Source organism: Cydia splendana, chromosome 12 (assembly GCF_910591565.1).
Source record: "Cydia splendana chromosome 12, ilCydSple1.2, whole genome shotgun sequence".
Classification (NCBI taxonomy): domain Eukaryota; kingdom Metazoa; phylum Arthropoda; class Insecta; order Lepidoptera; family Tortricidae; genus Cydia; species Cydia splendana.
In genome coordinates this window covers 13,732,857-13,760,419 of record NC_085971.1, presented here as the reverse complement: position 1 = coordinate 13,760,419, position 27,563 = coordinate 13,732,857, and the positions used below count along the sequence as shown (strand labels likewise).

Sequence of the window (27,563 nt, the reverse complement as noted above, 5' to 3'; positions counted from 1 at the left end):
AAGAACAATCTATTTAAATATTGAAGAAATTAGCAAATCTTATACTCTTAATTCAATTGAATTTATTGCTTATAAAAATTATATTACTCCACCATTTAAAGTAAATAATTATTGGCACAAGGCTGATTGACCGTGCCTTCGATTCTTTTCTGTTGCCCTCTGTCATTGTTTCTATGGCGGCTAATTTGTAAACAAACGAGCGTGGTTTACGAACTTTACGAATTTAGAGTGTAATCTAAAGTTGAAAATGTTATGTTCTGCATTTATGTAACCTTACAATGAGTTTTAGTTTAGACGATCCTTTAGCGGGTATTCTTAGTGATGGCAGTGATGATAGTTTCTTTGATGATGATATTCTGGGAAAGAAAAAACCTGCCAAGAAGAAAACGACACCCTTAGCTGAAAAGAAAAGCGCATTGTTCGATTTGGGTACTAGCGACAAACCAAAGCCAACAACGGAAGACAAAACAGAATTTCCTTCTTCTGATTTTAAAGCGGACAAGCCAAAACCCCAGTCTCCTGCTACGTTTACCAGAACGGCGTCCAAAGACTCAATTAAACTGCAACCATCCGATTCTAAAAGTAAAACTGACTTTGATAAAACTGCCCTTGGAAAATCGCCAGCAAAAACTAGACCTAGGACTAGCGGGGGGTCGCAGGACATACTGGGTGACCTTATCCCAGAGACGAAAAAAGAACCAGGCAAATCTTTAGAGAGAGGTAAAAGTTCACAGTCTCTGTTAGACGATATCCTCGGAGGGTCCTCAACTAAAACGGGTAGCTCTAGCCAGGCAGCCCGGCCAGTCACTGCCGCGAAAAGCCAAGAATTTGATTTTGAATCGTTTCTGGGAAAGAGCGAATCTAAGCAGACTGTATCGTCTACTAAAACTACTATTCAAAAGCCAGTTGTAAAAGAAATTAAGAAAGAACCGCAGAAGAAATCAAAAGGCAGCGAAGACTGGTTGGGTATTTTTCAGAAAGAGGAAGATGAAGTGGAAGATGATACTGATATGCCATCCTGGCTGGCGGGTGGGGATACTAAAAAGAAATCTGCGAAAATAGAAGACAAACCTGCACCTAAAACGAAACAAACCGTTGAAGAGAAACCCGAAAACGCACCTGTTATTGGTAAAGAAACTGAACAGTACCCTCAATTTGATTCAAAATTGGAACAGTTGTCTAAGATGGCGACGAGTAACAGCGTAATGCAGGGCAGCAATGAAGATATAACGGCGGAAGGAGCGGCGTTATATATGCAGCAACAAGAGGCACAGTTAATGGTTGCTTTGCAGCTTAAAGCGCAAGAAGAAAAACTGGCTGCCATGCAGAGTAAGATTCTTATTCTTTTTCTAATTACTTCAAATTTCTAATTGTCAAAACCAGTACACTTCTTACTCATTCAGGATATACTTCTTATTCATTCCGGATGATGTTGAGAACATCAACAACTGACAACGACATTTTATTGAACATTATACAGTGCGTCAGCAAGAAACGCAACGCATACAACGCGAGGCGGCGCTTGCGCACCATGCTCAATTCGACGCCATGTTAGCACGTCAAGCGGAGCATCGCCGGCAGATGCAGGCTGTGATCGCTGCGCACCAGGATCGCATCACGCAACGAATACAGGTCTGTAGAAAATTGGTGCTGGTGGATAGGTGCTACAGAAATCAAACAGCAGTCGACCACGACATAGTGCTAAAGCGGCAGCGGCGAGCGGGAAGTGTCCATGTGTTGGAGTAAGATACAGCGACACGACTTTTTGATCCAACTCATGGCGACTATCCGACTGCTGCCGCTGCTAAAGTCGTGGCCGGATCGTAAGCTCACCGGCAGTCAGTCAGGTAACTACTTATTGCCGGACACTATCTAGCTAAATCCGGCCACAGTAATAAAAACCGGGCAAGTGCGAGTCGGACTCGCGCACGAAGGGTTCCGTACCATAATGAAAAAAAAAACGGAAACAAAAGAAAACAAAAACGGTTATCCAAGTACTGACCACGCCCGACGTTGCTTAACTTTGGTCAAAAATCACGTTTGTTGTATGGGAGCCCCATTTAAATCTTTATTTTATTCTGTTTTTAGTATTTGTTGTTATAGCAGCAACAGAAATACATCATCTGTGAAAATTTCAACTGTCTAGCTATCACGGTTCGTGAGATACAGCCTGGTGACAGACAGACGGACGGACGGACGGACAGCGAAGTCTTAGTAATAGGGTCCCGTTTTACCTTTTGGGTACGGAACTCTAAAAAGGAGAGGTACCTATTCAATTTATCATTCCGCGTTCTATGCACCAACCTTTCTGAAAAGTTCGTCGCGGTGGCATAATAAATGTAATAATTGCTTTAAATATACTATACACATTAATTGTTTTGATCGGTAAGTAAAATATTTTCAGGCTATGCTAGGAACGGGTGACACCAACCCTGAAGGTGCTGATATGCCTGAACATGACCCACAAGGCCCCACAGAGCGCCAAGAGAGCCCGCATGTTAAGGAAAAGAAGCAGCTGCTGCAGCTGGTGCAGTCGTTGCAGGAGAACCATGATAAGGAGATTGATCTTATGGAGACTTCTTACAGGTAACCTTGAAATAGATTGAAGTCATTTGTCGTGGTGTTAACTAACTATATAAGTACATTGTTCGTAAAACAGATGGTCGTTGAGGGACTCATTAGTGGTGATGACGGAGGCACTATAGGTACACACAGTTGGATACCCATTCTCATTCATACTTTTCCGATGCGATGCCACGGGCACATGCAGTACCTACAGCTTTACACTTAGCCTACACCTTAATCCGTGTCTTAATCCTAATATGTTTTGTATATTTATGTTCTTGTCTATATATATGTTCATAATAATATGTATATGTATACACTTATTTTTTCAGACGTCAACTAGCTTTTCTAGAGATATCTCTCAGCCAATCCGAAGAACGCATGAAAGACGAAAGCGACAAGCTAATAAAATTTTATTCAGAAAAAATCAATTGGCTGGAAGAACATCACGCGCTTTACAAAAAACTTGTTGAAGAGAATTTAAATTCTTTAACTGATAGACATAGAGCTGAGACTGAAATACTGAGACAACAACATGTGGACAATGTTCGTGTGTTGCAAGAACATCATGCGTCGTTGATGGAGAATATTAAGTAAGTGGAGATGTTGATATTGTGCAGTAGGTAGCGCAGAAGTTGCCAGTGTGATTGATTTTAGTTTACATACAAACATACAATCACGCCTATTTCCTGAATCCTGAAGGGGTAGGCAGAGACCATGGATTTCCACTTGCTACGATCCTGGCATACCTCTTTAGCTTCCTTCACTTTTATAACATTAGATTAGATTTTAATTTAAATGTAAAATTATTATTGCTATTATTATTTTTCCTGGTCTTGTGATTCCATTTGTGATTATTTGTATTCGTCACTCTCTAAATTGCGATATTTTATATCGGTCATAATAATGTCCGGCTCGAAGGACCATAGGTATAAGCATTCCTTAAATCAGCGCTATAGATTCCCGCATCATTATGGTGGGAATCGGATTATTCCCACTAGTTACCACCAAGTTCTTACCAGTGGTAACTGCTGGGATTTTTTTTCCCACCTTTTACCACTGGTAACTGGGAAAAAAAATTCCCAGTTTTACCAGATATACCAGACCAGTACCAAATTTACCAGTGGTAAAATGTGGGAAAAAAATTCCCAGTAGTTACCACTGGTAAGAACTTGGTGGTAACTAGTGGGAATAACCCTGGGAATCCAATTCTAGTGTTCAGTTTTTATTGTTTGTATGTTTTCATATTCTTTATGTACTTTTTAGCTAATACCTAGTTATGCCGACTGTACTGTTGTGGCGTTAAATACATGAATTTTCTTTATTTCTTTCCTCATCATTTGCTGGAGTTTAGTGTTAGTCATCTCGTACATTATACGAGAAAACTCTGGGATAGCGAAAAATTACCATCACCATATTTTTTTCAGAATCGCAGTAAAACAAGAACAGTTGTTAATTCAGGATTCAGCTGGGTTTTCGTCGAATTTGCAGGAGTTGGTAACAGACGTTAAGGAAAGCAAAACCCAATGTATTGCCCTTGTCGAAAAAGTACAAGCTTTAGCGGAAAGCTCTAAACATGATAATGAAAAGAGCTTACAGATCAGAGAAACACAGATTAATGGTAGATAATTGTTCAATTTTGTCGCTTTATGAGAAAATGGACCCCTTAATTGCGAAGTTTTGCGATGTCATTTATTTTTGTTTGTTATCGAATGAATCGATTTATTTTTTTATTTCTAGAAATGATACAGCAGTTAAAAAAGGAAAGGGAAAACTTCGATGCTGAAAAGTCAGAGAGTAGAGACATTGTGAAAATGTTGGAAACAAGATTAAAGCAAATGACATCGGTAAGAAGTAAAATATAGATCGAACTAGTGATGTAAACGGTAACTAAGTAGTTTAATAACAAAACCTAATAAACATGTGTTTGTGGTTACAGATGATAGAGGATGAAACTGCATCATTAAAACAAAAGAAAATGGAGTTCGAATTTGAAAAGGCAACTTTTAGCAAGCAAACAGAATTTGCTAAGAATGTTCTTAAACGGCAGGACGAAGAAATGAAGGTAAAATGTAAAACAATATAACGAGACCACAGATCACTGAGAAATTGCAACTTAAATAATGAATGAAATTGAATTTTTTCAGATGCTAAAAGAAGATATCCAAAAGGAATACAAAGAGAAGATAGCTAAAATTGAAGAAGATAAACAAAAAGCTCTGAAGGATGTTGCTCTTGTTGCCAAGGAAAAGGCTTCGACGCAAAGTCTTAAACAAGAAATAGAGGTAAATAAGATTAATTTTATAAAAATTACGTTTTTTATTCAAAATAACAGAAATCTGTAAATATTGTAGGTAAAATTTGTATAAGATATGATCTTTCAGAAATTGAAAACTGATCTTCAAGCTCAACTAGAAGAAGTAACTGAAGAAAGATCCAGGTTGAATATAGAAAAACAACATATGCACATGGAGGAGCAAAGGATATTGGCGAAGTAGGTTAATTAGACATTAATGTTTGAAAATAACATATGATTTCTGCGAATCATCAGAATAAGAATAAATTAAAGAGAGAGAGCAATCATTGAAAAATGAGACAATACGAATGGAGTTGGTTAAAATTTAACTTATTGATTTCAGGAGTCGAGATTTAGATCTTCTAGCCAAGACAGCGATAGAAAAACAATCACAAGCCGATAAAAAATATTCAGAAGCTGAATTTATTCAAAGAAAATACGAAGAAAGGATACGTAGAATCCAAGAACATGTAGTATCTTTAAATAATAGAGAAAAACAAATAGCTAAAGAAAAAGTAGCTCTCTCAAGAGAAAGACTAAACTTGCACAACGAAAGAAAGCAGATGGAGGGAAAACAGCAGTGTTCTCTGTGTAAATCTGTTCAAAGTGCCCCTCAGTATAATTTTGATTCTTCATATTTACCAGAAACGTTTCTACAAATGCCAGTGTCTAGAGATTTTGGAAATACGCAGATGACTTCGGCCATGACAGCGATTGAACAAGAAATGGCGCATTTAATGGGACAAAGTTTTAGTCTCAGACATACTCCCGGTTTAAATATAAATCGTGAAGAGAGGCTTAATGCAAACGATGTTAGAAATGCTGATGAAAATATACAGCCGGGTGAAGTTGAACCAGGAACTTTTAAGGTAAATGGTATCCCTATTTATTTTCCTTTTTGTAAAAATTGTTACGTATCTGTCAATCGATTTCAACTGCCGCGAATGCAGATAAGATGCAGAACCTCATTCGATTCCCGACTGGGCACTGGAGGCCTCAAGTCACTTTTTCTTTTGTAAATAACATCTAATTCAGTTTATGACTTAGCCCCATTCCCACGGGCGCTTTTACAACGCGCGTTAAAAAAGCGTTTGAATGACACAAATGGATACATGCGTATTTATTCACGGCTTATTATTAACCAGGCAACTGAAATATTAAACAGGAACTTTCATTGGGCATATAATAATATAATTTGGCTGTGCATTAATATTTTAGCGCCAAAAAAAATATTAGCCTCAAATATAAGCATCATATTATTAAAAAAACTGGAAGCAAAATCAAGCCACCCAAAAAAATTATAGGGAACTTAGTGATAGGTTGGCGACTAAAATAATAAATTGGCAACTAATATTGTAAAGCGATCATAAAATTTAGTTGTCATCTAGTTGTTCACACCTAAGTGATCAACTATAGTCATACCTGAGCATGTCGTTTCAGCTAGGTAGTATTTTAACACGAAAGCAGTTAAATTTAATGAATATTGGTCACTTTTTACACAAAACACCTGAAATTAATTTACCAATACGTAATGATCAGTATACTTATAGTCGAAATTTCTGATCATGAAACGCCTAATGGCCATTATACCATTAGATCTTTAAATTTTTAATTTCTAATTTCAATAGTTACCACTGTCGTCTGCTAGAGTCAACAGATAGGTGCGACGACGAGCAAAGCGAGGAGGAGCGTGTTAGGTTGACCGTGTAATGACCAAACAAAATATTTTAAAAGAACTTCAATGGGCTCCAATATAATAATTCAGTTGCCAAATAAATACTTGGTACCTGCCTAAAAATAATCAAAAGCTGTAACGGCATTAAAATACAAAACTCATATTGATATATATTAAGGCTCCGTTTTTGTTGCCAAACTATTAAATTTAGTACCCATTTCTATTTTTTTAAACTACCCAAATTCGATTCGATTATTCACACGACAGCGGTGGCGCTTTTTATCAAGCGGTGTTGGATTTTCGACTTTAAGCCTTGGTCGTTAAATCGAATTTAGAGTGCAGATAGATTCAAGCGCTTTTTTAACGCGCGTTGAAAAAGCGCTCGTTAGTAAGGTAAGGCCTCACTTACAATTCTTGTTTTCAGGACTACGTGGACCCCAAATTTATGATGCTGCGTTTAGATGTCCAACAAGTAATAAGTAATTTAGATCAAAATAAGACTGACCAAGTTGGGCCCACAGAAAACGACCAACAAGAAGAATAAGTTAATGTAAGCAGAATTTTTCTTATGAAATTAATGAATGCGAAAATAAAAGACTGAATTTATTTTATACCTTTCATTTAATTTAAGTCGATGACTGTTACATGAACATCTGTTAGATTTACATTAACCATGTTATCAAAATGTACACAAATGCTTAAATTACTACTACTTAATTTACATACAATTTAAATATATCATTGTAAAAATATAGGTACATTCTTTTAAGTAGGTATAAATATCATAGGTCTTAAATTGTACTAATAGATGTGCAACGTCTAACAGGATTTCAACCTTTCAAGCCTATAACAGTAGATTTACTATAAGGCAATAATACAATTAACTTTGGTTTTGATATTTAACCATATCCATGTCAAACGCCATTTATTGAAAATATTGAAATAACTTTCTGGCGTCGTAAGTTCATTTAGGTAGGTACTTATTTTCTACATTGCACATCTATTAGTGTTATAATCCGTGTTCTATATAGCAATCTCTTAAAATTACAGACGACGAAACCAGTCGTATCGCACTTTTACTCACACACTCCAGTCTTTCATAAAATTGCTTTTAATCGTAACTACTTATAATATGAATCTATAAAATCTTTATGGACGGCCTGGCCTTGCTCAAATATCATTTACAATAAGGTATTTAACACAGATCTGCATGTTAATTAATAATTACAAACAGTTATATTTTGATGAGACAAAGGGACAAAATATCTACTTTATATGCTTATCTTAAAGTAATTTCTATACAATATTTACAATTTTTACGCTATAATTTCTACTTGCGTTCATGGCATGACCAAATAAGAGATAATTGGAAGAGCTCTTTCAGGATTCATAGTTCAATTCAAAAACAATAAGTACTTTATATTTAATAATTTCATTGAACTTTACGGAGAAGTGGACAATATAATTTTGGTTTATCACAGTAGGTATTTCAATAATGAATAATTATCAAATTCTAATAAGATTATTTTGTTAGTAGAAATTCTCTAAAAAAATTAACCACTTCAATATAGAGCCTGACCAGTTAAATATATGACCATTGTCAAGAGGGCGCTGTTATTCTCATGTATAGGGTGACAGTTCAGTATACCTATAGCAAAGAGAATAAAGTCTATAGAGACGGATTGTCAAAGTAAATTATGTAGCCACTGTAAATTTACTGCCATCTTTCGACAGAACATAAAACTGTTAGAACGCCATTTGACTTTGATCCTTATTCTTTCAAATTAAAACCAAAATATTACTTTGCTAATCCGCGAAAAGATAACGTGCTAGTCAATCAGTGCTAACCCGTTATACTTACTTGCGTATTTTTACATGCAATTAATATTCCCACCCTCCCACCGCAAAAATAAATACGCAAATAAATATAACAAACCACCACCAAAAGAATAAACCTCGACACGTGTTTCGCCTCTCTACGAGGCATCCTCAGGAGTTGTTGACGGTCTGACGCCCGGCAACGGAATGACCTGTCTAGAATGGTCGGCCATATTTATACCTTGACCACTCCCCCTACCGTGCAAGTGTGAGTGAGATGGAAAAATTTGTAATAACGGCGATGACGCAACATTCAATTGTTCGTTAAGAATCATGCCCCTATTGTTGTACCTAATTATTTCCAGTTGTTCCAGAACACCCAAACGCAATCCCTTTTCGCAAACATGTAAAATATCAAAAGAATGATTCTCAGATAAAGTGTGACCTGTATCTAATAAGTGCTTTGCAAAATTGGACTTCTCTGGATGGTTATGTCTATATGACGCAACATGCTCTTTATACCTAGTAGTGAAACTACGGCCCGTTTGCCCCACATACACTTTATTGCAATCGTCACAGGTAAGCTTATAAACTCCAGACTTTTTCCCATTCTCGATCTTATCTTTGCCATTGCAAAGCTTCGAGTGCAAAGTATTATTTGTCTTAAAGGCCACAGGAATGTCGTTAGACTTCAAAATTTTGTAAATTGCATCAGACAACTTGCCAACATAAGTTATGCTCGCTTTATATTTCTTAATCGGTTCAGAGGATCGTGCCGCATACAACATAGTGTTGACCATACTATTCCGCTTTTTCCTGATGATACCATCCACAACAGACTTATCGTAACCATTCGAAACTGCTAAGTGATAAATATTATTTAATTCAATCTGATAGTGTTCATCAGAAAGAGGCACAGTCAACATTCTATGCACATAACAATGAAAAGCAGCCAACTTATGCTGCCATGGATGCGTGGAAGAAACCGGGATAACTGTATCGGTATGTGTAGGCTTACGGTAAATTTTGAACTGATGCCTGTTGTTTACTTTAGTGATTGTTAAATCTAGAAAATTCAATGAGTTGTCTTGCTCTAGTTCCTTTTTAAACTTAATTTTTGGATGCTTACCATTAATTTCAGCAATAAATGCATCCAGCAGGCCCATACTACCCGTCCAACAAATAATCAAATCATCCACGTATCTAAAATAGTATAATATATTATTGTTGCCCACAATATGCTGGTTCTCAAAATGGTCCATAAAAATATCAGCCATTAAAGGACTTAGTGGTGAACCCATAGCCAAACCATCACTTTGCAAATAATACTGTCCCCCAAATCTGAAATAATTTTGTTTCATACAAATCGCTATTAGATCTATCAATTCATCTACTTCCCCTGGATGTAAACGTTGCCTTTCAAAAAGACCCTTAATAATCTCCAAAGTCTCTCCATATGGCACATTTGTAAACAAACTGTCTACATCCAATGAAAGAAGAACAGCATTATCTGGTATGTTAATGTCCTGGATCTTTTCTATTAACTGCAAGCTATTTTTCAAGCAATATTTCGGCTGGAACTGGGACTTGTCTCTTGTAAAAGGTTGAATTCCATTATAAGAGACAAGTCCCAGTTCCAGCCGAAATATTGCTTGAAAAATAGCTTGCAGTTAATAGAAAAGATCCAGGACATTAACATACCAGATAATGCTGTTCTTCTTTCATTGGATGTAGACAGTTTGTTTACAAATGTGCCATATGGAGAGACTTTGGAGATTATTAAGGGTCTTTTTGAAAGGCAACGTTTACATCCAGGGGAAGTAGATGAATTGATAGATCTAATAGCGATTTGTATGAAACAAAATTATTTCAGATTTGGGGGACAGTATTATTTGCAAAGTGATGGTTTGGCTATGGGTTCACCACTAAGTCCTTTAATGGCTGATATTTTTATGGACCATTTTGAGAACCAGCATATTGTGGGCAACAATAATATATTATACTATTTTAGATACGTGGATGATTTGATTATTTGTTGGACGGGTAGTATGGGCCTGCTGGATGCATTTATTGCTGAAATTAATGGTAAGCATCCAAAAATTAAGTTTAAAAAGGAACTAGAGCAAGACAACTCATTGAATTTTCTAGATTTAACAATCACTAAAGTAAACAACAGGCATCAGTTCAAAATTTACCGTAAGCCTACACATACCGATACAGTTATCCCGGTTTCTTCCACGCATCCATGGCAGCATAAGTTGGCTGCTTTTCATTGTTATGTGCATAGAATGTTGACTGTGCCTCTTTCTGATGAACACTATCAGATTGAATTAAATAATATTTATCACTTAGCAGTTTCGAATGGTTACGATAAGTCTGTTGTGGATGGTATCATCAGGAAAAAGCGGAATAGTATGGTCAACACTATGTTGTATGCGGCACGATCCTCTGAACCGATTAAGAAATATAAAGCGAGCATAACTTATGTTGGCAAGTTGTCTGATGCAATTTACAAAATTTTGAAGTCTAACGACATTCCTGTGGCCTTTAAGACAAATAATACTTTGCACTCGAAGCTTTGCAATGGCAAAGATAAGATCGAGAATGGGAAAAAGTCTGGAGTTTATAAGCTTACCTGTGACGATTGCAATAAAGTGTATGTGGGGCAAACGGGCCGTAGTTTCACTACTAGGTATAAAGAGCATGTTGCGTCATATAGACATAACCATCCAGAGAAGTCCAATTTTGCAAAGCACTTATTAGATACAGGTCACACTTTATCTGAGAATCATTCTTTTGATATTTTACATGTTTGCGAAAAGGGATTGCGTTTGGGTGTTCTGGAACAACTGGAAATAATTAGGTACAACAATAGGGGCATGATTCTTAACGAACAATTGAATGTTGCGTCATCGCCGTTATTACGAATTTTTCCATCTCACTCACACTTGCACGGTAGGGGGAGTGGTCAAGGTATAAATATGGCCGACCATTCTAGACAGGTCATTCCGTTGCCGGGCGTCAGACCGTCAACAACTCCTGAGGATGCCTCGTAGAGAGGCGAAACACGTGTCGAGGTTTATTCTTTTGGTGGTGGTTTGTTATATTTATTTGCGTATTTATTTTTGCGGTGGGAGGGTGGGAATATTAATTGCATGTAAAAATACGCAAGTAAGTATAACGGGTTAGCACTGATTGACTAGCACGTTATCTTTTCGCGGATTAGCAAAGTAATATTTTGGTTTTAATTAGTATGGATTTCCGCAAAGTAACGCCTGATTCTATTCACTTTCCTTATTCTTTCAGTGATATGTGTTAACTTATTAAATATTAATATTCACGCCATCTACTCGACTATAGGCCAAAGGTATGGTTCCATGTTTTCGAGCGATGGCGCCACAATCTTCAGCCTATGCTCGAGTAGATGGCGTGAATATTAATATTTAAAAAGTTAACACATATCAGTTAAAGAATAAGGATCAAAGTCAAATGGCGTTCAAACAGGTTTAATATTCTGTCGAAAGATGGCAGTAAATGAACTGTAGCTACATAATTTACCATGACAGTAACTCTCTTCTTTAAATCCTCTTTGCCTATAGGTAGGTACTATGAAAAAAATAGTTCCAGTGAAATTCCGCAACATGGCGCCTGATCATATATACCTGGTCAGGCTTTAACTTTGTTCGGAGTTTTGCCGTTATGACTTCATGTCTATAGGTTTCGAGTGCTTAACCTCGAGTAGTTGAGGGTAGTTTTCGACGATCGACAGCAGGATACCGTCGATGTAATTCCTTAGCTGACAGTTGACGTCTTGCTGCTCCTTCAATGCTTTCTGTAACTGTAATAAAAGCAATGGTTAGTAAATAATAACGTTCTAATTCAGATAATTATATTTTTAGAGAAAGGACTTTATTAATGTCTTAAAGATACCGTTTACTTTCGTGACCATATTTTCTCAGGAAATATATTCTATTAATTTAAACAAGACTATTTTCACCATCAGTTTTTTGCTAAAATTGCCGGTAAGATAAAAATTACACTTATTCAGTTAAAAAATTAGGGGCTACCCGAGGTTTTCATCGATTTTTGACAAGTTTTGAATCGTATCTCCTTTTTTTGCACTACAGATAGAATTATAAGACAAAAGGTTATCGGTTCTTCAATCTTTTATCTCCGTTTCTGTCTACCGGATTTCGAAAGAAATCAATACTTATATTTTTAATAAAACACTTTTTTCGTATCTAGTTTGCTGTGAAGGATCTTATCATCTTACATGCACGAAATCTACATATTTGGATTCGTCTTTGACGTCTCGAAAAATGCGTCTAGGGTTTTAATTTTAAACTAATTAACACAAAAGTTATGGCTAGAAAACCAGTTTTTTAGCCTAAAATTGTTCAACTTTGATGCCAAATATCTCGAAGATAATAAACTTTGAAGTAAATGTGGGATACTATATTGCTTAAAGCCGTTGCTGTTAATATGATAAGCTACAAAAAACATAAGAATACTAAGGGATTCAGATCGAAGGCCATTGGCGTGGGGTAGCCCCTTGACGAAATAGCAACACAAACAGTACAATATTGATTCGTGCTTTTAAATGACAGTAGGTGTTGATTAGTATATGGTTAGATATGGAAACATAGTTTGAAAAAGGTACCAATGCCAATCCAGAAGCATACAGTTAGATGAAGGTTAATGATCAAGCATGCATGAAGCCGTAGGGCATAGACTATAGAACTGAAATAGACGTAAAGAGTTGAAGAATAATTTATACATCATGGAGTGATAGACGACGTCCATGATATAATTATTCCTCAATAGTATACGTATACTAAAGCTCTTTGGTCTATGGTGAAGCCTAGGAGACAACACAGTTAGTAAAAATGCGTACCTTTTCCAACTCTATGCTGTGATCAGTTTGTGTATCGCTACCATCGAGCTGCAAAAACGTATATATGTAAATAAAAATAAATTGCATCGCAAATCAGGCGTTTACTCATAGGACCAACAATGTCTGATACGATCACATCGTAAAGAGACCAAAAAGAGCTTTTACATTTAGCATGTTCACCATATGAAATGATATAATATCCGTATGAAAAAAAAGTGAAAATATTTATTGAGCATTTCTATTTAAAGTTGTACCAATTTTTTTTTGTGTTAGAATTGGGATTTTTTATATTATTTCTACTTACGAGCTTTTTCCATTTTTACTGAGAAAAAACGTGCTCCCAAAATTTTTGGTCCGTTTGGTTACGGTTTTCAATACGACCTTCTATATGTAATATGACGGTAACAAAACGGACAGCAAACATTTGTATGAAATTTGGGGACACTTTTTTTCTTGTATTAGGATCGAAAGAGCTCGTGATTCTGAGTGGAAATAATATAAAATTCCAAAATCTAAAATGCAAGTTGGGGGTACAACTTTAAATAAGTAGAAATGCCCAATTACTAACTTTTGGTCTTTTTGCGCAATGATCTGGTCCTTATGCTAGTAAAGTATAAGGCAAATTAAAAATAAGAAGCAAAATAGCAGATGGCAATGAATACACAAAACAAACAGCGTGGTGGCGTTCGGACGAGGCTGTTAAGATAAAGCGAACATAAAAAAACAAAAATCGACTGTTGTTAAAGCTAAGGACAAACATGGACAAACTACTACAATTAAAGCATTTGCTTTGAGAAGCTTAACGGTAGCTTAGGTACTCAAAATAGTTACGAAGACGATTTAGGCACCACATAAAACAATATTAAAGAGCAGACTTTTCTATGACTTAAGATGCATTACATGATGGTATGTTCAAAAGTAGGTAGGTACCTATAGGCACGCAATCATATTCTTTCATAACTCTAACTATGTACTCAGACTACCTTTCTTTATGATAATAATGATAGCCAATCAAGACATAATCGTAATAATCGTGGCACATGTGATGATGTGATAGGATTGTGCTGTGATGCTGCCTTTACCAAACTAGGTCTTATCATTCTTAATAGTTATTATTTGTCCATGGGAGTACCTAATTCATTATTTTACGTAGATGATGTGATATCTTATGAATTGCACATTAATGAACCTACATGCAAAAAAGCATCCGAATAAATATGCAGATAATCGGTCATAAATGCAATCAGCGCTACGTAGTCACATAAATATATCAGCTCTATAGAACTTATAGAAACATCAATATACATACTACATCGCATATTTGTCATAACACCAGCTTCTTAAGGCGACGGTAGCGGTGGGTAAAATTTCAGATTCTGTCAATTTACCCCATTTCACACACAAGCTCACTTCACGCACACTACCTCACTTTACTGGGACAGGTCAGTGACCCATCATGTTTTTTTAAGATTGGACTTTTAGTTTAGTATTGACCACTAGCCTCCTTTGAGGGTAAAAGCGTTCCATTGAAAGATGAAAGAGAAACAATGCATTTAATCTTGCTTTCCTTGTCTGTTCATGTCACACGTGACGTACCTATTTAATTCATTTGATTGTTGACTGTTTTACTACCTAATATTGCTTTGTCGAGATACGCGTTTTGTACAATTAAAGCGAATAAAACAAGATGTCATTAAGTCAGATGTAAAATGTTATTTACTACTCTATACGGTTTTTCATAAGGTGCAAAATCCATTCAATAGGAATTTAAATAAATAAAGTTTCAGCAGGGTGGCAATTCCATTTTGGCGGATAAAGCGAAACAGAATAGTTCTATCGAACCTGCTTACAAATTTTCACGAGAATCAGTTGAGAAATGTGATCTGCAAAGGAGAACATACAAAAGCATTTTTGCCCAAGCTGAAACGGAGACCTTTGCTAACGCTCGGCCAATGATGGTTTAGGTACACCTATAAAAAATGGTTGTCCCTGCTGTAATTTTAATATCTTTATATTTCAACCGGTATAGTTTTACCTTCAAAAATAATCGGTATCGCTAAACAATAGCGGTACCTTACTACTTATACGTTCACGAAATCGGTATCTGCATAACTTGATTGTTAGTAAACTAACCTGAAAAATAATCTCAAAATCACCGAAACATTTATGTACAGTCACCTGCAATAATATGTTACGTCATTGGCGCCAACTTTGCCTCCAGGGAAACTTTGCCCAAAACGACAATTTTAAACAAATTCGTTAATGTAGAAAAAATATAATAGTTATGGCCACCCTGCTATTTTTAGTAGAATATAGGTTATATTACTGACAAAACTATATACCAAACTTGTGCATAACTTGACTTGGGAATTTTGATTTGAGCGAGTTGTCTAATATAGGGTATATTTCGGCGGGCAAAAAATTTATAAATAATAAATGCAAGTAGAAAAAATTGAGAACCCTTTGACAAATATTTCCGGGTTTGAGTTATAACACATGAAGCATAGATTATGTCTATTGAGATTTAAACTAAAAAGGCCTAAATACACAAAAGTTTTAGCGGTGGGCAAAGTAATCCGGTAATTTGGCATCCATACCAACATTGCCCACCACCAAAAACGGATTAGGGTTGTCACTTTCATCTAATTTACCCAACTTCGCAAGTAAAAGAAGGTTATGTTTGTACACTAAAATAAGTTTATAAATATATACTGTATTTAATTTGTCTTATTATCCTTTATTTAGATGTTTTATCCCGTTAACGAATGAAAAACACAACAAAAATCATATTTTTGGCCATTAAACTATTGTAACAGATTTTCTCAAAAGTGACAACCCTAGCCTTTGTAAAATGCTTAGGCGAGCCTTATTTGGAAATGGGCAAAAACGGGTAGGCAACATTGCCCAGCAAATTTATTTTAAAGTTTTTACACTTATCGCTAAGTTATTAACAGGGAATGGTAGGATTGCCCAAAACCTTTAAGTGATCCTTAGACATCATCATCATACGAGCTGTATTTGAATACCAAATTGACGTGTGCAATGTTGGCGAAAACCCCGGATATCTTTGCCCGCCCTCTAAAACGCAAAAAAATGGGTAAAAAATATATTTTTTTCAAATAATCTGATGCGTTTGATTACAATGGACGTGCTGAGCAAAAAAAGTCATATGTGATGTTTTTTGAGAAATTCGTTTAAAAAAAAAAGCGGGCAAAGTTGGTGATAATGACGGTACCTACTCTTCGAACGCCGCAAAAATATGTGAGATGTTCTTATGGTTCTACAAATAAGATCGTGTCAGATATTTTTGCGGCCTTCGTTGTGTAACATAAATTGCAGGCGACTGTACATTTGGAATAATTATTTTATTTAGTTTCAACGAAAGTTTCAAGTTTAGTACGAAAATACTTCAGATATGCAATATGCACAAAATGTAGACCTAATCGAAATAAAACATTGCTTTTTATAGGTAATTTATAAAACATTCGATACATAGGTATACATAACATTAACTAGAGCGCCATTGGCCTGTAAGCTTCATCTCGGTCTCCAAAGCCACAAAAACTCGCTAGTACTTTCAGAGAACAGCACGTACACGCATTATACATATAGACGGAACGAACGGCATAATCATTATCATTTATTCGTCGCAATCCATGGTATTATAGATCTAGGTACAAGACTTTCAGGTATTACTTATACGAATTACATAACTCTTCCTGTTAATAGGCAATATTTTAAGATAAAACTTGTATAATATAATACAAGATTACAATTGTCATCAAAATTCATTGACGTACAGAAGTCAAATACGTTTTTAAACTGACGCAAAATGATACCAGCATAATAAAAATTTATCCCAATCAGTAAAGATGAGTCTTTAAACTTTTTTCACTTTAAGCGAGTTTTGAAGGAACATAATACTTAAATTCGACTGTAATCGTATTGTTTTAAGATAGTTTACTGCGGTTTTCAACCATTATAACAGCAAATCAAATTTAAATGAGACGAAGGCAGATATTTATGTACCCTATTTTTTGAAATACAATTTATCTACTGGTATACTTTCTCGTGTGCGTATATGATTTAATGTCAATATAATTGTCAAAAGCAAGAAAATCAAGCTGTCATTTTCATTTGAAGAAGTACACGTGTGCTCCGGTGTAGCCCCAACGGGCATCTGACTTGAAGAAGAATTTTGAGTGATGTCGTCAATGTATGGAAATTGTTCGAAAGTTTACATTTGAGATTGAATTTCTGTGTTGTCTTTGTGAGTAAAAATATAAATCGATAATAAATTGGTAGCTGAATTATCTAGCTTTCAGAATCATACAATAATTCAATTACTGTCAAAGACAAAATTGTTTTGCTTCTGTCTCAAACGGAACTCCATATTTTGATTTTTTGATACTTTTAGTGTCGATTTGTAGAGAATAACAGCAAATTAAAAATATAATGGCACAAAGAGTCGGTACACGGTTTCTTCGTGAACAAATTTACGTGTAATTTAATGCAATTATTAAACACTTATTGAACAAATTATGGTTACAAAGTGAGGTCTAAATCGAAAACGTCATATACCGGCCCCTTAATCTTAACACATTCCACATTGTTCGGGATCTACAGTCCTGTAGCATAGCATTCTTGTCCATGAAGCGAGCTCCGAAGGTCCGTCCAGATTTGGCCAATGCGCCATTTGCTTTGCGATCGTTTGGTTCACGGATGGCGCGCTAGTACTGCGTTTGCCAGATCTGGACACACCGTGAGGCCGGAGGCCTGATAGTCACAGAAAAGGGCATAATTATGTTGTATTTAATTACCTGGTCGTCGCTCATCTGGGAGAGTTCGTGAGCTAGTGAGTTGGCGACGAGGGGGCCGCTGACGCCGTCCAGCAGACTGCGGCCCTCTTCCACGCCGCGCGTCAGGATCTGCGCCTGCAGCTCCTCTTGCGCTTCTGATAAAGCTGCAAGCGAGAATACAATTTTACTGCACCATTTACAAAAAAATATATACAAGACAGCATGGACAGCAGTGTAAGTGTATGTATCTCGAGTTGTCGTGTTGCGCGTTCTCATGATGTTGATTACATTGAACAGAGTTGAGTTACAAGCGTTAAATTTTACAAGAATGTTGAAGTAGGTTTAAGTTTTACTGTCATGCAGCACAACAGCAGTAGGTACAAATATGATATTTATAAACTCTTTTGGAAATTCTCTTCCCTTGTCATCTAATGTTCTGCATCTCCAAAATGTTCTACTGTTTCGTTATCTTCGTGCAAAGTCATCCCTGTGGTGTTAATGTAACTTACTTTTATTCTGCGTCCTTAGCAGCATCAGTTCCTGCCTGAGCTCATCTAATCTCGGGTCCGGCGGCGGCGGCGGCGTTTCCTTCATCTTCTGTAACTCCAGCTTCGCCGACGCCAACAAATTCGTCGCGGCGGCGGCGGCCTCCCTCTCTTTGCGCTCGTTCTCTCTCGCTACGTTCAGTTGGGCGACAAGTTCGCCAACTTGTTCTTGGGCCTCGCGGTGCGCGCGTTGGGCCGCGTCGGCGTTGGCGCGCAACGTCTCTGCTACGCCTCGGAGTCTTCCAACCTATTGAGGATATATTTTTAGTAGGCTATAAAATAATTTTCATAATCTTCGGTTTTTATTATTACCTATATAAGTAAATGAGCTTGTTAGTATTTTATTATCCTTAAACTCGGGTAGTTATACCATGACAATAATAGATACTTAAACCGCAACAACGACGTCAATATATTATTATAGGTAACAATGGCTTTATCCTGAAACAAATGAAACAATAAGTGGAACCTTGGGTTAAATAGGCAGGCTGTTTTCCTCGACATTATAATTAATTTAATACTGAAATATAAATCATTTAATAAATGTTTGAAATTGAATTTGATATAAGTACCTACCTACCTACTTACTGATGCTCAATAAATAAGATAGTTTACTATATCCTATTATTGGTTACTTATCAAACTTGCTTGCCTCTTTCTTGAGATCGGAGGCCTCTGTTTCTAGCCTGTCGCTGAACGCAGCAAGCTGCGCGTCCCTGTCTCGTCTCGCTCGACACGTGATATCACTCAACATCGCTAGTTCACTACAATGAGATGCTTACCTCTTGCTTGAGATCGGAGGATTCTGTCTCAGCCTCAGCTAGCCTGTCACTGAACGCAGCGAGCTGCGCGTTCCTGTCTCGCTCGACACGTGATATCGCCTGAATTCTTCGATATAATGAGATGCTTACCTCTTGTTTAAGATCGGAGGCTTCTGTCTCAGCCGCAGCTAGCCTGTCGCTGAACGCAGCGAGCTGCGCGTCCCTGTCTCGCTCGACACGTGATATCGCTTCCCGACATCGTTTCTGTTCCTCCGCTATACGCTCTTCGCATCGGCTTTCGATCTGGAAACAAAATAAAAAGAAACAATTAAAATAGAGCTTTAGAAACACTGTAAACTTTAGTACCTACAGTTAGTATCAATTAGTATCGGATGGAAGCATCTGCCATCCTGCATTTTTTCCAGATAGAGCCTACCTATATCTCTACAGTTCACATAATAGTCTATTTGCTTATACAGGGACATATCTTTTTGTTAAGCTATTAGAGAATGGTAGATGCTTTAGACGCGTAGCCTGATCCGTTGGCGGTAACTTTTTTAAGCGAAGTAATAGGGTTTATAAGGTAGATATACTCTCTAGGCTCTAGGTAGACTCTAGTTTGCAGTAATTTGCGTCGGTGCCTTACGTAAATAATTTAGGTTTTAGTAGGTTATCTATGACACTAATGTATCTAGAAATTAGCCTTAGGTATTTCGTCGTGTATGTACAGCGTTTGACAAATGGGTTGCCGCTTCACATTACTTTGCAGGAAATTAAGCTACATTAGGACTTGTAATTGACTTTAATGTGTCTAGAATCAAGTATGTAGTGCTTGCCGTTGCATCACAAATTCTGTTCAAGCTACCTCCACTGCGGTACCGATTTATATAGCTACACCTATAAATAGTTTTTTAGGTAGTTGATGTAACTAATTGAGATAGATGCCTACAGTAACTTTAAAAGATAGTTAGAGTTAAAGGCAATGGAACGACAGTGCAAGGACAAGTATTTAAATAAAGTCGTGATTCTAGTTCCAGTCATTGGCTCGTTGGGCAACCGTACTGAAAATAGCCATTTACAATTGGTTCAATTGCCAAAGATAGTACTAATTTAACATAATTAAAAACAATAAACGATCCATTCAGAGTTTGAACAGTTTGAAAAGACAAAACAAATACTTTCAGCTCTACAGTCTACAGCCGAGCCGGTGATTCTGTTTGTGATTCTGATTAAAGTCTACCTACAATGCATGAACTGCTCTGTCTATTCAATTTTGTTTTATTAGTCAGATCATTAGAAAAATTTCTTAATGTTCACTGACACACAGTAAAACATTTAAAACTTATGTATTTTCTGAATGATGCTCTTTACCTATACCTACTCAACTGAAGAATAACAAGCTATTAAATTGTTAAATTTGGTCATTACGCAATTTCATGAGACTTTTTTTATCGTATTGACTAGTTCTTTTTGGGAATTTTCTATCACTCCGTCATAAGGTACCTTTTTTACTAAACTTTGAGACGACATTACTAGACTTATTTACTTATAATTAAGGCTTGAGATTACACAATAAATAAAAAAATTGAGCATTTTTTCACCTTTTTATAAAACATTGAATGTCTCCGAAACTAGAAATCCTCATAAGGTATATACCTTTTCCCGTGGGACGTCACATAAAATAAATATTATTAAAGTAGGTACCCGATATCAAGACTCAAGAGTACAATATCTGACCTTTATCAAGACTAATCGAGTATGAACACCTAAAATAAAACTCGACAGGTTTTGGATCTAAGACCGTAACAGACTGATTTAATACTTACAAATACATAAGTAGCACTCGTCTGTGCTCTAGTGACGTTGCTGTAACAGTTGCACTCACCTCTCATATCTGTTCGGCGAGCATATGTATTTATGTATCCGCGCCTGTAGCACCGCCTTGTCTTCGCCCGTAGCGCTCCGTGCTCTAGTGACGTTGCTGTAACAGTTGCACTCACCTCTCGTATCTGTTCGTCGAGCATGTGTACGCGCGCCTGTAGCACCGCGTTGTCTGCCTTCGCCCGCGCGTAGCGGTCGTCCGCCGTGCTCTGCGTATCGGCCAGTGACGTCACCTGTTGCTGTAGCAGTTGCACCTGTAACCAAAAGAAAATTGTGATGAGTTTACGTTGAAATAATTTCCAAATGTTTTAGCCACCAACCATACCAAAAAGTTTTGAAATTGTAATAGGTATTTATAGGTTATATACATATAGGTACCCATGTTCGATTTAAGAAAAAAATATATCAGGGAATTACCTATGACATGTTTTGGTTGACCAGGAAGTTAACGAATATTTCTAGTGTAATAACGCTTGTTCATGTTATTTCCGCGTTATTCGATTCTTGCTATCTGCTTATATATGATAGCATCCGCACCTAAATGAAACGCTGCAATGCAAAGAAAACAAACCAGCGCATGAGCGCATCTCGACTTTGCATCCGGTTTCCTTTAGCTTTAGTTGCCGACATCTGGCATGATAAAGACATCTCAGAAGTGTAGAAAACATGTTCAATACCTATACTCTGTATTTTTAGGTATTTAAATAAAATCTACCCTCAAATGGCTCCTTAAGCCAGTTGAGGGTAGATGAAAACATTACATGATCAAATAATGTAGGTTAAAGTCTGGGGCCCGATTTTTGAATTCCGATCGCTCGATTTCGGCACTCGAAAATCAGTGGAAAACGGAGAAATGCTAATTTTTGAAATATGAGCGATAAAAATTGGGAATCGAGTGGTAATGACCACTCGTTTTCAATACTGTTAGTAGAATTTAAACGCCTAGTAGTGGAGATATTATTGAACGAAATACACGAAATCGAGCGGTGGAAATTCAAAAATCGGCCCCCTGGGGCCTATTGCATAACAAACTACAACTAATATTACAAGCGGAACTCCTTTTCTAATTTCACTTACTAAATAAGGAGTTCCGCTTGTAATATTAGTTGTAGTTTGTTATGCAATAGGCCCCTGGTCGTTCAGTGACTGATCCAGGCGGTTTTGTATTTGGTTGATGGTTAACCAATAAATGTTGTAACTACCCGAAAATGTAAAAATTGTTTGTTTACTTTTATTTAAATAAGTACCTAAAGATACGGACTATAAGAATGAATTTTATCAGTGAATATCCTTGAATTGTTATCAATACGCTAATGTCAACGTAACTATTACACCGAAAAAGTAGGGCAGTCATTTAAATAAGACGTTAAGCTCCATCGCACATATGATAACATTGATATAAATGCAATTTAGGTTTAGGTACCTAATTATGTAAGAACCATTACGCGTAGTCATTGTTTGAAAGATATACTTATATCCTAACGATAGACTTATGTACGAAATATCATTTGATATTTACCAGTCGCTTTTCGTTGAAGGAAATCATCGTGAGGAAACCGGACTAATCCCAATAAGGCCTAGTTTACCCTCTGGGTTGAAAGGACAGATGGCAGTCGCTTTCGTAAAAACTAGTGACTATGTCAAATCATGGGATTAGTTGTCAAGCGGACCCCAGGCTCCCATGAGCCGTGGCAAAAATGCCGGGATAACGCGAGGAAGAAGGATTGTTTGAAAGATATAGCTGCACTTTTCTAAAACGCTTATTGAAACGTAAACGTTACAGGTCAACTCATTACAAACATCGACACCTTCAGATGCAGGCTTATGGTCAACCATTCCTTCCAGCCTTCATTTCTTGGTTGCATCAAAGTCTTGCTTATATCTTATACCTATAGGAGTCATATATTATTTTGGTACCTACCTACTGCTTTTTTGCTTATTGCATCGTGACTAGGTATAAAGTGTTTCTATCTAAACTCAAAAAGTGGAGCCTCAATGCCTTTCAGTTTCTTCGATAATTTTACAAGTATTATAAACCAAGAAGAGAGCATGTTGCGCTCCAGACAGACCACTTTTACTTTCCCTAACCATCGAACCATTTCATTATAGATATCGTCAATCTAACATCTAGACAGTGTGATTGTTTCTGACAACACCTAATCTTCTTCTTCTTATCGTGTGAACGGATCATAACTAAATTATATTTTGTTAATATCTTGCCACCTCTAACCCCTTGGGGGTAGCTCTTATGAGGTCTTCTGTAGTGCACGTAGCTGGACACAGGGAACACTGTATCATATGTGGCGTTGTTTGTAGAATTATCGCAATCATTTTACATGATTAGATTTGTGGGATTCAGTTTATTTTGGGTTAACCTTGAGATGGATGACGCGGTGCTAATTTCGTTGAGGATGTTTCGCAAGTCTACTGTGGCGAATGATGGTGCTTGTACAATTAAAATGTGAACTTTACTATCTACTAATCCAAGCAATCCACAAAACTTTGAGGATTTTAGGAAATTATACGAATTTTGGAATTTTAGGTATTATCACGGATATGGACGTGGACATATTCTCACGAAGGTACAACAATATTTCTTGCAATTATTATAACCGTGACTGAACATACCTAGGTACTGTTGTGTTTTCGAGTAAAAGGCGTTAATGTTAGACATTGGCCTTATCGATTTCGACAACTGATGCATGCATTGTGCATGGTAGGTGCCGTTTTTATTGGAATAGTCAGGTATCAAACAAGTTCAATGTCCATCGCCAAAAAGAAAGCCAATATTCGAAGAAATAATTGAACGTTACAATAGCTATCTGGAAGTTCATTCTAATGCTAGTTCACTAGTAGCATTGTTTATGCACCATTGAATGCGGGCCTTGCCCCTGGCTATTTGTTCATTCGATTGGATTAGCAATAGTTCTTTAAATTAGGTTCGTCTGTGATAACGTCTCTGTCGGAGGTCTGCTGAATTCGAAAATTGTAGGTAGGTACTTAAAAATAAATGGACTGCAACGGCTGCCTGTAATAATTTATCAAATTGTTTAAAAACATTCTCAGCGTATTTATTCCCTATTAGAATGATAGCTTAGCTTCATATTCACCGCAAAGCTGTTACGCATATTAAAGTGAGTAATGCTCGCCGGGCGTCACCACAGGAAGGAGTCAACTGACACACAGGAAAGGCTAATTCAAATCTAAGACGAATAAAACAATGACGCGTGAGAGACTCACACTTTAGGGTATTCATAAATTAAATTATAATATTGGTTTGTAATATATCTCGTTCCTCGGACCGATACTTACGTACAATACGAGTGCGAGTTCATTCTGAAATTAATATTTTTAAAATCTACAAGTCAAACTCGTCTTAGTTACAATTGTTTTCATTGAGCTTCGTTACATACTAATACTTACGACTAGTTCTAAAAACCTCATTCACAAGACCCGCTCAGAAATTTTAATGGCTCTACTATATAAAAACTAATGAGTAAAACGGCCGCTGAAAATAAAGAAGAAAAAATATATATAGCAAAAGTTGAATGCACGCCAATAAATGATTCACGTTCAAGAAGAGCAACGTCTGTTCTAAATGAATGCACAAATAATTAAATATAACTTCACCAAATTTTTCTACGGATATCTAAAAGGTAGTGGTGGTGGTTAGTGGTAAAAATTTCTAGCGTAAGCTGCGTAAAGCCGACCACTGACTAACTGTTCGGAGCTGTCAAATTTTTGTTCTAACTGACAGGCCGATATCGTCCGGCGGCCGGCGTTAGTCAGTGGTCGGCTTAAGTATCTCACAAAAGTTTTTTTTTATGAAATGAGGGGCTACCGCGAAACCCGACATTCGATTATTGACCTTCTCTACATACCTACTTGAGGCTTGTTCTGGTAGTAGTAACAGGTTATGAATTTGATCTGGATTGGTAATGGATAGAGTGTTCGGAAAGAGAAGAGTCGTGGAATGTATTGGGCCCCATATTAGTCGTGGAACGCCACGACTCACGACTCTTTTCTTTCCACACAGACTCTATAATAATAAATAAGAATATAAGCGCAACCTCTGTCTTAAAATTTTAGAAAAGGTCATTTTTTAAGCATTTATTATACGCATAGCTCTTTTATTCTGTACAACTCGTTTTGTTTCTCGCCAGCCCTACACTGCATCGCAGTACTGTACTTTCCCGAGCACGTGCGTAACCATTGATTCTCCAGGGCCTGAATTTCCTACTAGGTACAATGTGTCACAAATACCAAGAAAATGTTATACCTTCTTGAATAAAACTAAGTAACTATGGTTACTTTTGTAACTGTAGAAAAACTTTTTGAGGGGCTTCTTTTCTTAAACGAAAAAGAGAAAAGTTTTCGAAATTCTTCAATGTGGAAATTTTCAATGTGGAATTTTATGTGTTTTCGATATTCTTCAATCTGGAAATTTCGCAATTTTGGAAACTTTCATACGGCATATTAGAAAAAAAACCGGCGAACTAAGAAGTCAGAACATTACTCCAGTTATTGGGGCACTCGTTCGTCGAGTGCTCTAACCCCATAATAATTGCAGATCGGCAAAAAATTTAATTCCGAAGCTTGAATTCACTTTCTCGCCGAGTTAGGTACACGCGTCTCGTAAGTGGATGATTGCTCTCAGTTTTTTAGCTATTGGTAGTTAGCGGTTATCAAGGTTTATAGGCTATTAGGTATTTAACAAAACTTTAGATGGGTATGTTATAGGATAGATTAGCAATTACTTTGTTGGGTTACCTTTCATTTGATTTTGATTGTTCTAAATTCGTGCAAGTAGAAAAGTTTACATACAAACCGTACCTAATTGGCGGCGTTACGTGACTCTTAAGGTGGTTCGCCTAGGTTACTCAAAACTTAACTCTCGCTAGATGGCACCACTTTTGCAAAATTTCAGGTTTTATTTTTTTGTGAAATGGTCATGGTATTTGTATACTTAAAAGTATGTTTCGCGCACTCTTTAAATAAATATTGAACTATTAAAATAAACATTGAATACTTCATTGTGCAAAAACCACCTTTTTAATTCGACGGAGTGTTGCTGTCACGCTTTTTCCTACTATTACTCACACATGCAAACAGTGTTTCCGTGATCCTTGTAGTAGACAATTTCACACAACGTAAGTATGTTGCAATAGCGTAACGGTATGTTCGTGGAAATACGTGCAAGAGGATTGGGGTTCAAGACTGGTGCGAGTAGGTAATTTCTTTTTGTTTATTTTAGTCTTTTTGTGTTATCTTACCTTTAAACGAGCAATTATTATATATATATTTTTAACCGACTTCAATTTCATAGAAGGAGGAGGTTCTGTATTCGGTTGTGGCTATCTTTTTTTTTTTTTTTTTCTATGTACGTTCACCGATTACTCCGACATCCGTAGTCCGATTTGAGTAATTCTTTTTTTGTTTGAAAGGAGCTACCTCCGAGTTGGTCCCATTTTAATTTGGTTCTGTTCTGATGATGGGATCCATGAGGAATTGAGGGAACTCCTCAATTTTAAAAGGCACATGCATGGTGTTTTGGGCGTTTTCTTAAGCAACTCGAGCATTTTCTCCCGAAAACCACCAATTTGATGAAGTAGACCTGATGATGATGATTATTTTGATGATAATGATGATGATTTCTTTAAATGTAAGTATGTTAAGCGATTACTCCGGCACCTGTGATCCGATTTGAGTAATTCTTTTTTTGTTTGGAAGAAGTTACCTCCAAGGTGTTTCCGTATTATTTTTGGTTCTGGTCTGATGATGGAATCCATGAGGAATTGAGGGAACTCCTCAATTTTTAAAGGCACGTGTTAAGTAATTTCGGGGTTTTGTAAAGTAACTCGAGCATTTGCTTCCGAAAACCACCAATTTGATGTACTGCAACTGTAGCCTTACCACGAGTTTGACATTGACATATTCGCTAACGTCTTATGCATCTAAATGTAACTTTTTATGCATCTCGCTCACATTAAGGTTAGTACAAGCGAGATGCATAGGAAGTAAGTTACACACATGCTAGCGAATATATCAATGTCAAACTCGTGGTAAGCTGGTAAGGCTACTGATCGGGGGTTAGGAGTTAAGAGCGCTCTTACAAGAAAAGTCGAAATAATGCAAAATTGATGATACTAGTCGACGAAATTCAGGACTTTGCGCTCATTATTAGAAACAATGAGTACTTGTTCCAGTAAAAGCGTCTTCTTATCTTTATAAATATCGTTATGAATATTAGAAAAAGGACTTCTTAAATTAGTAATGATTTTTTTTCTGATGGTCGTTTCCGAAAAACCCCGTGAAGCACTGAATGGCGA

At 36.7% G+C, this 27,563-nt stretch overlaps 2 protein-coding genes across 6 annotated transcripts in view; one reads left to right on the top strand and one right to left on the bottom strand.

Moving 5' to 3' along the window:
• The first annotated feature begins 152 nt into the window (after window positions 1–152).
• LOC134795583 (fas-binding factor 1 homolog) lies at window positions 153–7,142 on the top strand. The gene is made up of 11 exons (XM_063767471.1): window positions 153–1,329; window positions 1,481–1,632; window positions 2,405–2,586; window positions 2,898–3,158; window positions 3,993–4,186; window positions 4,306–4,412; window positions 4,505–4,630; window positions 4,713–4,850; window positions 4,950–5,059; window positions 5,205–5,730; window positions 6,961–7,142. The coding sequence occupies exons 1-11, from the start codon at window positions 279–281 to the stop codon at window positions 7,078–7,080; spliced, it is 2,967 nt and encodes a 988-aa protein (XP_063623541.1). The 5' UTR covers window positions 153–278; the 3' UTR covers window positions 7,081–7,142.
• The window catches only part of LOC134795587 (rab11 family-interacting protein 4), a 135,052-nt gene continuing 114,627 nt past the window's right edge, over window positions 7,139–27,563 (bottom strand). The window contains exons 9-15 of one of the 5 annotated variants that reach the window (XR_010144827.1): window positions 21,354–21,488; window positions 19,504–19,656; window positions 18,557–18,839; window positions 18,069–18,211; window positions 13,249–13,296; window positions 11,962–12,192; window positions 7,139–8,184 (exon numbers count right to left, since the gene is read on the bottom strand). Coding sequence is in view for 4 of the 5 variants with exons in the window: in XM_063767480.1 (XP_063623550.1) it covers window positions 12,052–12,192; window positions 13,249–13,296; window positions 18,069–18,211; window positions 18,557–18,839; window positions 19,504–19,656; window positions 21,354–21,488 (903 nt within the window). In the remaining variant the exon portion in view is untranslated. Of the gene's footprint in view, window positions 8,185–11,881; window positions 12,193–13,248; window positions 13,297–18,068; window positions 18,212–18,556; window positions 18,840–19,503; window positions 19,657–21,353; window positions 21,489–27,563 lie in introns of those variants that run through there. The other 4 variants (XM_063767480.1, XM_063767481.1, XM_063767483.1 and 1 more) reach the window with 4 other exon arrangements.